The following is a 10,734-nucleotide window of genomic DNA, read 5'->3' as shown; positions in this document are numbered from 1 at the left end:
CCTGGCAATTAGAACAGGATTGTCTTTATTGACCATGAATGTTAAAAGAAATTTAACACTGCAGTTGTGAGAAGAGAAATGTCTGCCCTTAAAGTCATCTTCCTTTGCTCAGATGTAGAAAAAAAAATTCAAACAGATAATTCATTTCTATTTTAAGTAAAGATGTCCTAAAACAAGACAGTAATGGCCAACTTTTCAAATCGCACAGCAGAAGGAACTATAGCTTTGGACATGATGACATCTGAGATGAGGTCAAAACAGCATCAGTTTCATTCCAGCTGTTTTAATGACTGAAAAGAAGGCATCACACTCCTTTTTGCTTCTGCTTCTTGAAACTACTGTTTCACAGCATGTCTGATCCTGGGTCAAAAGACTGTAATAATTGGGTTTAACCAACAGCTTTTACATGCTCCATATACATTGCCCTCATTTCCTGTTTATGTGTATTTCTCAGGCAACTGGTTGGCCACAGTAGAGAAAAGGATGCTGAATTCAATGGGCCTTTGATGAAGTCCAACAGGGATCTCACATTCCTCTCTCACTAATACAAAGTAAAGCAAGCTAGTATTATGCCACTAATTTAGATAAGGATATGATTGTGAGGTAGCAGCTTCCTCCAAAGACTGACTCATAGATGTTAAGTATCACATTTTTAGCTACTGCACAACACTGTGATCACTACACAAGGATTCTTAAAAGTCATGTTAATTCAAAATGCATTTTGAATTTCAAGCTTTATTTCTAATGAAGAAAAGAATATATTCAGCAGTTATTGACTGCAGTAAGCTTTGACCATGTCCACTCTCATCTTCGCTGGAATGAAATGCCAGCTGGTTTCTTCACTCCTAGAATTATCTCTTGCACCTTTTCAACAAACATTTATGTAGCTTTATGAAAAATTATTGTCCAATTTTGCTTCCCTGTCCTCTCCCCTTTCCCTGCCATAGTCATTCGGATTATAAAGCTGCAGGGAAAAACTATTGCCGATAATCTGCATATAGAATCTAAACCACTTTAGGATCTGAATTTTCTGAAGGAACTGATATATAGGCAAGCAAAAATCAACAGACTATCAGGAGGATAAGATTAGATCTACACCTTTGGAACATGGTGATTTGGTTACTCAGTAACATTTTTTAGTGGAATAAGCAACCAGTGCTGCCTCAGTTTGCCACTGAACTTGCTTCCAAGATAAGTATGAAAAGCACAGCCATACTCCAGGCCCGTACTAAGTGATCAGCTGACCTTTTTCTTACTATTGGTTCAGTGGTCCAGTCATGAGCACTGCATATACACTACGAAGGACATTCCACTCCTTTACAGTCTGCACCAGAGTAAATTTTAGCACGGCTATTCGACTAATCCAGAAAAAGTACTATGAAAAATGTAAGCATGTTGTAAGTCATGGAGGAAAGAAATTCAGAGGACAAAGTCCTGCAGTGGTTTAGCTGCTTAAGGAGTAAAACATCCCACTCAAAACTCTTTATAGATAAGCCATTCAATTGTCTTGTTGGATAGTGTCATATATTGTATAAAAACACACTTCAGAACAGCATCTCTTTTTTATTATTAAACGTATTGAATTGCATAAGAATGTTAACAAAGAGCTACTTTTTGTCACTACAGTTCAATTCAGGTTATAGTTTAGGCAGTGTCATTTAATTCCTTTCAAAGCCCATTCGGTGGATTAATTTCTAGCACCTAAAACAAGTTTCTACTACACATGCACTTCCATATATATGGCATTTCTTTTAGTACAAATTTAAGATAACTGTTTTATCACTGACTTTCTATAGTATGGGACCGTTTTCTATGCTCCAACCTCTCACCAGCACAAGTAGCTGTGGAGATACACAACAGCAAGATAGAAGAGATCAAGAGCTGATACTAAATCTACCCAAACTGAAAAAGGCAACTCTTCAATTGCATAAAGGGCTATGATAAAAGGCTTTTTCTTGTACCTCAGAAGTATTAACTGGCTGTAGTCAAATATAGAGATTATCAGCGACAGTTCTCATATCAAGTACTCAGAAATAATAATAAATGTCCTCAGATGTACTTATGCAATATTCTTGATTACAGGAAGGTACAATGTCAACCAGAAAACTACAGGTGCACTACAAACTTATGCTTATGTTATTCGACAGGTTCAAACTCAGGTCACCCAAGCTTGTGTTGACATGTAGCATCACATTCTCAAGTTGAAAAACTACGTTTGCAACCTTGCAATTAAAGGCATCCTCCTCCCTAGAGATGTGAAATGCTGTGCTGCGAATCCTTAAGGTGTACCACTGAACTCCAATTGCTGAAGAGTCTCAGTGGGAATAGCACCTTCTGAGATGGCAGGGTTTCCACATGTAAGAACTTAATGTAAGATCTGGTTAAATGCTGCAAAAAAACCACACCATAATTTAGAACTTATTTTTTCCATCTATTATTCAGTAAGTTTTACTTTTCTGCATTTCACACACTGGTTAGAATCCAATGAAGCGGCCCTCCGTGTGCACAGGGAGCATATCCTTTGAATAAATGCCATATGGTCAGGGCAATTCTACCTGCAATAACTAGCAACATGAACCAACCGTTAAGGTTTTCTATTATAACCAAGAATTACAACATCCCACATTTGAAACTTTAGTTGCATGATCTAGTAATACGGCCTTTCTGCTGCAGAAATGTGGCTTCAAGTATAAATCTTTTAATATTATAATGAACTTTATATAAAATGTTTTTTTATTAGGAATGAATGATAAAAGACCTGCTTCCCCTCACCTAAGAAAGGATATGTTGTGTAGTCAAAAACCAAGAACTGTGAGAAATGTTAACCTTAGGATTCAATGGTGAATGGCTTCCTCAAGACTACATGTCTAACAGTATTATCTAGTAACAATCTTATAACTAACACAGAGCAATTCCTATAACAGAATTTTATTTGCAAACCAGGTCTTCTGTTTTGGAAAGCCTGATGATCCTCACCACTGGCAAATGGAAGCATTGACAACCACAAGATCAGGCTTGTGAAATTACACAAAAGTCCACATTACAAATCTGATCTTCTTTGGCAGACTACCCACGGAAGTTTATCAAAAAGGAACGGCACTCTTTGACTTGTTTACATGTAAAGCACACTTAAATACTAGGCCCTACACACAGCTGGAATCAAGACCCATTCACAGTAATTTCCGATTGTGTTTAGGCTTCTGAACGTGAAATTCCCCCAACACATGTTCCTTCTTTGGTGGAAAGATAATTGTTTTTGCTTTTCCTTTGGTGACTGAGTTAAAAAATTATAAGGAACAGTTCCAGTGGCATGTAAATCCTTTATAGGAAGTACATCAATAATTGAAACCCATTTTAAATAATTCAATATTAAGCATGCTTTCTCCTTACATTCTCTCTACACTATGAAAACCAGGTGCATTCATTCATGCTAGAAATAACAAACATTGCACATATATTTCAGGTACATTTCTAGAAAGTTTGACTTGTCAAGTTATATTTCACAACTCTAGTGGGAAAACTTTACAATGCATATTTATTTTTAAGGTGTACAAAAGGGTGAAAAAGTCACACCGTACTGCAAGTAGTAATCATTGGCACAAAAATACCTGGGTACAAAAATATAGGAAATGTATGTTGCATAAAAGGGTCAGTGGTGATTTGCATTGAGCAGAAAGGTTTAAACAGCAGCATTTTCTTCACATTATTATTTGTGCAAATGCATCGTTAAGAATATTTACAAGAAAGAGAAGAAAACTAAGCAAGGAAACCATGGTAGGGCTCCAAGTGCATCTAGCTGACCAGTTACCCTCTGAAATGTCCTGCTGCCCCGACTGAGCAACAGAGCCCATGTAAACTTCCTCTGCTTCTCTCAGTAGGGAATTCATGCTAAGTGCTGAGTTCCTCAATTAAGTCTTCCACTGTGTATATGATAAGTTTGATATCTTCCTTCTCTTTCATCCGATGGTGACCAGCTTTGCGGAGAATAATATCCACATCTGTGCTAACAACGCGTTCTGCAATCTTCATAGAAGTCTCCCACGGAACATCCTCATCTTTTATGCCATGGATAAGCCTCACAGGACATTTTATGGGAAGAGGGCTAGTTAACACACAGTGATTTTCTGCTTCCTGGATGAGTCCATATGGCACAGAATAAACCCCTTCTTCGTTGTGCTTGGTTGGCACCTTCCATTCACCTTTTTCTTCAATTTCCTTTTTTAACTAGGAAGTAAAAACATATATCTATCTATATGTATATCTATTACAAACTAAACTCACAAGGCGGGGCCTGAAAGTCACTCTCCATCCTAAGGTGAGTTTCTCCAAGTGTTAACTGATATCAGCACCTCGCCATCACATAATTATGGACTTGCATCATCAAAGGAACACCAAGAGTAGGAGAGGAATTTCAAAACAAATATTTTTCACAGCTGGGAAAGGCCACATGTAAAGTAGTGATTTTATCAAGTAAATAATTGTTACAAGCTCAACCTGTTGTTGTGTACTGGTTAAGAAAAAGGGCTACAAAAAACTAGGAAGGACAAAGCTTGATTCTGCTGTCAATGCACTATGAAGATTCTTCATAGTTATCAATACATCCAAAAACCATTTTCAGGTCTTGTCACACCAAGCACCAGCAGAAGAAATAAAACTCAAAGCAGAATATTCAAGTGAAGGTGCAAAGGACCAGATCTATTCTTAATAATTCCCACTGTGATCTAGTTGGGAAAGTTAACAAGTTACAATCTGCAACAGTTGGAAAGTGAACAAACCCAGATTTTTAGACAGGGTTTAGATAACGTTATTCATCAGCTTTATAGAGGTGTTAAATAGCTTAGGAGAGCCTTGCTCAGTGGGTGGAGCCACAGCAATAGACCTCCCAGAAACAGCATTGCTGATGCTAAAGTTGTGGCAACACAAACAAACCGGCAGAGCCAATCTAACGTTGCTGCTGACATACCTGTGAACCCCAACCTCACTGTCAAATCCACCGTCACAGAAAATGCCAGTGATGCGCCTGCCAGGGAGGCTACTGCTGAAGCTCTGCCCCAAAGAGCACTCATTTAAGAGCCTGGGGGACACGATGGAACCCTGTAGGACCCCGTACTGTCAATGCCACAGGGCCAATCAGTTGTTGTCCAGTCATGTAAGTGACATTTCTCTACACAGATGCTGCCTATAATAACAAAAGCCTTTTAAGTAGTGAAGTAAAACGCACAAAAAAGAGGGCTACTTAAAAAATTAGCGAAGGCATCCTAAAAATGTTAAGTGTTTATTTGACAATCCTCAAGAGGCTTGCAAAAGTTGGAAGAATTGTTTTCTGTGGTGCTTTTTCTGTCTGACATACACTGTGTACTCTTAAGACAGAACACTACTTCTACATGAAAAAAGTGCCTATTTCGATCAGGAAAGTCTTATTATTCCTCCTTACCTCTACAGGAAGCTGTTGATAAGTTGATACTAGATAGTCTGCCGCTGCAGCTACTCCAACTAGTGCAGCCACCTTCTCTGGACGAGCAATTGCAGCATGAAGCATCAACCATCCGCCCAAACTGGAACCAACTAAAATCTTAATGTGAGACCAGTATTAGTTAGTTTATTGCGAGCTCATTAATCAACTGCGCCACCATAAACAAAAAGGGTCAGGAGATAAAGCCACTTTAAGTGCTATGAGGACTGTCCAAGGGAATATGAACACCAGTTGACATGGCAAGCACATTTGCAGTCTTGTACCTTCTGCACTTTATCAGTACCTCGGGAGGCTGTTATTACTTAGCATAGTTCTTGGGTGGTTTAAATATGTTGGCTCTATTGCTCTAAACATATTTTAAAATTTTATTTTAGAGCTGTGTAACACACATGCTTAAATATGCTCTCAAATGAACTTTTTAAAAAAGCAGTATTACTCAATTGTCTCATGAACAACAATTACCCAGCAAATGTTGTCAACCAGAAGCCAGATTCACAGCAGCATTGTGCAAATCTGGGAACGTGAGTGATATCCAGTTAGACTATGGGTAGGGAAACTAAGGCCTGGGGGCTGGATCTGGCCCAACTGCCTTCTAAATTCGGCCTGCAGATGGTCTGGGAATCAGCGTGTTTTTACATGAGTAGAATGTGTCCTTTTATTTAAAATGCATCTCTGGGTTATTTGTGGGGCATAGGAATTTGTTCATTTATTTTTTCCCCAAAATATAGTCTGACCCCCCACAAGGTCTGAAGGACCCTGCTGACAAAGTTTGCTGACCCCTGAGTTAGACTCCTCCAGTGCAAGGAGTTTTAGCTGTGCCATGCAACTTCCCGCTTTCTCCTTGGGTGCTCCCTAAATCTGTTGTAGGGGTGCTCTCATCTCCCTGGGGCATATTTATAAGGCATGCAGGGAGAGGGGAAACTCCTTGCGCTAGTGGAACTGTTTAGTTGCATATGTTTGCTTCTTTGAAAGTTACACAGGCTGAAAATGGCAACATATTCAACAACTTTTATTCACGAAAGAGGGCTTGGACTACATTCACAGGGGCTGCCAACCTTCCTGGAACTGTGGGGATATTTAGGCACCACAAACCCTGCACAACCAATTCTATGGGCTACAGCAGAAACCTTTTTTTAAAAGGGGGGGGGAGAGCTTAATTTCAGGAAGCAGAACACCACACTAGCAACCCCTGTACTTGAACCTGAGAGAAATTTTTATGCTAGGTTTAAAAATAAAGACATTGTCAACCTGTGGTCCTTGTGTGAGTTCATCCAATACAGCAAGTACATCCTTCCGCCACTTTCCCAATGTACATTCTTTAACATCGCCTTCTGAACTTCCACAGCCTCTATAGTCAAACCTGTGAAATTAGGCAAGAGAGGGATCTCAATAAAAGCATAGCTTTGCGCAAACGACACTTAACAGGGCCACAAAATGAAAAGTCTGGAAAACATTAACAATACAAAGAGCTGGAATACATTTCATTAACATTTACAGAAGGTTCAGAATAATAATAATTTATCAATGTAATTTATTGAACGGTGTTTGCATTTAATTGGCATATACTTCTAAGACATACCTTACAAAAGCGTGGCCCACTGATTTGCAGTAGTCTTCGAGCGCAAGTGCCTTGTTACCATTCATATTTGAAAGAAAACCTGAGAGGAAGACAACTCCAGGATTCTTGCCTTTTAGCTTGTGATAGGCTAGGTTTGGATTATCAGGACGGCTAAGAAAACTGTGTGAGGATTTTTGTCTGCAACCTAAACAGAAGACATTTCTAAGCCGTGTATGTTTTGCCTAATGACAGTATTGATACATATCATTTGGAAAAGCTAGCAGTGGTCTGACGTCAGCTGGCGAACAGTCCTATCTGCAACTTTTCACTATCATTGTTTTCAAAGTAAAAAACAAAAACAAATCCAGAGACCAGAATGTGCAACACACATATCATATGCAAACATTGTCATCTATTGAGGTAGATATTCATAGAAATAAGAATCATATGAATGTTTTAAAATTATATGCATTGATTTGACAAACACTATACAATGAATTAACGTATATACAGAAAATAAACAAACCATTATTTTTTAAATTTACCTTCCACACATCCATCAACATCAGGGTGGATTTGATTTAAATCAAATTGATTTAAATCACTAGTCAGTAAGACGATTTAAATCTTCTTTTTTTAACAGAAAGACTCATTTTTACTGGTATACAGTGGTACCTCTGGATACGAATGGCATTCGTTCCGGAGCCCCGTTCGCATCCTGAAGCAAACACAACCCGCGTCTGTGTGTCGCGATTTGCTGCTTCCATGCATGACGTCATTTTGAGCGTCTGCGCATGCGGCAAAACCTGGAAGTAACACGTTCCGTTACTTCGGGTCGCTGTGGAGCGTAACCTGAAAACGCTCAACCTGAAGCAACTTCAACCCGAGGTATGACTGTAATCTTAATATTCACAACCAGAAGAACGTTTCATTTTTGGAATAATAATTTTTCATTGTAGTTTTTACAGTTATATCAAAAGTTATTGATTTTGTTATACTATTAGAAATACATAGACATATAATTATGAAATTATGGTGAGGTTTAATAAGTTAACTGTTTATATTTGGACAACTTTTCTGCTGTACTTTATTGGAAGGAGAAAAATAATCATTTCCCTAATAACAATTTAAACAATTTATTTAAATAAAACAATAAAATTATAGCATATGTATTCATGCAGACCTTTAAAGCCCTAAATGGCCTCCGTCCAGTATACCTGAAGGAGTGTCTCCACCCCCTTCGTTCAGCTGGGACACTGAGGTCCAGCTCCAAGGGCCTTCTGGCGGTTCCCCTACTGCGAGAAGTGAGGTTACAGGAAACCAGGCAGAGGGCCTTCTCGGTAGTGGCGCCCACCCTGTGGAATGCCCTCCCATCAGATGTCAAGGAAATAAACAACTATCTGACTTTTAGAAGACATCTGAAGGCAGCCCTGTTTAGGGAAGTTTTTAATGTGTGATGTTTTATTCAGTTTTTAATCTGTTGGCAGCAGCCCAGAGTGGCTGGGGAAACCCAGCCAGATGGGCCGGGTACAAATGATAAATTATAATTATTATAGCCATCTTCTGAAGCTAAGCAGGTCCTGGTCTTCTGGCCTGTGCTTCGAAATGAGACTACTTGAGAAGAACCTTGTGACTTCAAACAAGCTTGCGTCAACTTTATAGTAGAGTGTGATTTCTTGGGTGGGAGGAAGGGAGGCTTAGTCTGCTCTTTCCAGGGACTCGCATGTCCCTGCGAAAACAAAACAGTGCGGTGGGAAGTGGGTGTGGCCACCTGTCCACACCATGCGCAACACGAGTGGCCACAAAGAAATGACACAACAGTGCTCAATCCAGAGTGACAGAAGAACCCCATGGCCTTTCTTTAAAGCCCCACAGCTACCCTCTTCTCTTTCTCTTCCTACCTTTTTCTCACCACAAAGGCAGCCTCTGGCTGGGCAGGCACGAGGCAGTGATGGCTAGCAATTCGGGTGGCTTTAAAAAAAGGCCGAATTCATGGCAGAGATGACCACTGGCGGCCACAATGGCTACTGTTTATCAGAGTTAGGGTTAGGGACTGGAAGAATCCGCGACCAGAAAGAATAGGAATACCAAGAAGATTGCAAGAAATTTAAGGACTATTTGAATAAATATTGTAATATAAATAAATAGAAGTCACTTGAAAGCACCAAATAGGCCTAGGATTAAATTAGGATTTAATTGTAAATTGGATTTAGAACAGTAAGAAAAGAGAATAAAATAGTTAATTGCTGGAAATGATTTTAGTTTAAGAATGATATTAGAGAGCTGTTACATGCAGATATAATGAAATTCAGAAGGGAGGGATTTGAGGAAGTCAATTAACAATGTAAGATAAATTAGGTTTTCAAGGGATATGTGTTTAAGATTTCTTTTTTTTCTTTTTTAATATTGTATTGTGTTTTCTTTTGTGTGTTTTCTTTTCCTTTTTTATGTTATATTTGTGGAAAATTTAATAATTTTTTTTTTGGGGGGGGGAACAAAAAACGATGGCTACTGTTTGGAGCCAGAGGCGCTTCTGAATCCTGCTCGCTGGCTTCCCTCCGGGGCACCTGGGTGGCCACCGTGAGAGAGGATGCCCGACTAGGCGGGCCATTGGCCTGACCCAGCAAGGACGCGGATGGGGGGGGGGGGCTGGCGGCCCGCCAGTTGCCGGACTACAACTCCCATGATCCTTCGCCACGGGGCTGAGGGGAGATGGAGTCTGACAACACCTGGAGCCACGCAGGAGCCTCGCCCGCGTGAAGCCTCGGCAGGAACCCACGGGAAGAAGAAAAAGAGGCGGTGGCGACGGAGGAATGGCGCTTCCATCGCGCTACCGTCCGGCGGAGCCACGCCCCCTCGCACTTACCCGGCAGCTGAGGGAAGCCCACCAGCGCCGTTGCTCGAGCGGCCTCTGGGCCCCAGCAGCGGCGGCGGCGGCTCTCCCGCCACAGGACTCTCGCCGCCCCCGCCATCGCCCTCAGACACGCGAGCGAGCGCCCTTTCCCTTCGGGCCGCTCGGCGAGGAAGCGAGTGCGCATGCGCCTGGCCAGCTGGTGGTGGGTGGAGCCTGTCGGTTTTAGACTACGCATGCTCGGAAAGCCCGCGGGGGTTCTGTGGGAAGCGCGGGAAAGGCGCACTAAGGTGAGGAGAGCCGCTGTGAAGTGGAAGCTGGGCTTGGAAGCGGGCAGGATTTTGCTGTCCGTCTTCATGACTGCTCGCAGTGAGAACCTTACGGGCGGGGTAAAAATGAACACTTGAGAAGGAATGGGAGGGAAGTTTGGGGTTGGGCTGGATGACCTTTGGGGAACCCTTTTGAAAACCAGTTCTATGGAAACTGCCCGTTGCTGCTTCCTCGCTGTCAAACCCCGGTGACACTAGTTACGGTGTATTAAGGTAAAGGTAAAGGTACCCCTGCCCGTACGGGCCAGTCTTGACAGACTCTGGGGTTGTGCGCCCATCTCACTCAAGAGGCTGGGGGCCAGCGCTGTCCGGAGACACTTCCGGGTCACGTGGCCAGCGTGACATCGCTGCTCTGGCGAGCCAGAGCCGCACACGGAAACGCCGTTTACCTTCCCGCTGGTAAGCGGTCCCTATTTATCTACTTGCACCCGGAGGTGCTTTCGAACTGCTAGGTTGGCAGGCGCTGGGACCGAGCAGCGGGAGCGCACCCCGCCGCAGGGATTCGAACCGCCGACCTTTCGAT

General features: G+C 41.7%; 1 protein-coding gene across 1 annotated transcript; it reads right to left on the bottom strand.

Moving 5' to 3' along the window:
- Nucleotides 1–2,912: 2,912 nt before the first annotated feature.
- ABHD10 (abhydrolase domain containing 10, depalmitoylase) lies at nt 2,913–10,135 on the bottom strand. Its single transcript, XM_079974444.1, has 5 exons — nt 9,898–10,135; nt 7,053–7,236; nt 6,722–6,833; nt 5,435–5,572; nt 2,913–4,224 (listed from the first exon to the last, which is right to left on the bottom strand). The coding sequence occupies exons 1-5, from the start codon at nt 10,118–10,120 to the stop codon at nt 3,889–3,891; spliced, it is 993 nt and encodes a 330-aa protein (XP_079830570.1). The 5' UTR covers nt 10,121–10,135; the 3' UTR covers nt 2,913–3,888.
- Between the last annotated feature and the right edge of the window lie 599 nt (nt 10,136–10,734).

The sequence above is a fragment of the Podarcis cretensis genome, assembly GCF_951804945.1.
Source record: "Podarcis cretensis genome assembly, chromosome: 4".
NCBI classification, from domain to species: Eukaryota; Metazoa; Chordata; class Lepidosauria; order Squamata; family Lacertidae; genus Podarcis; species Podarcis cretensis.
The sequence above is the reverse complement of the archived record's forward strand: the minus strand, read 5'-3'. Positions and strand labels throughout refer to the sequence as shown.

Excerpts from the sequence above, each read along its gene's own strand:
- ABHD10 (XM_079974444.1), bottom strand. The coding sequence starts at position 10,120 with ATGCGTAGTCTAAAACCGACAGGCTCCACCCACCACCAGCTGGCCAGG. Across the intron at positions 5,573-6,721 it reads AACTCACACAAGGACCACAG|ATTTTAGTTGGTTCCAGTTT; the intron begins GTTGACAATGTC and ends TCTCACATTAAG. Across the intron at positions 4,225-5,434 it reads ATCAACAGCTTCCTGTAGAG|TTAAAAAAGGAAATTGAAGA; the intron begins GTAAGGAGGAAT and ends TTTACTTCCTAG.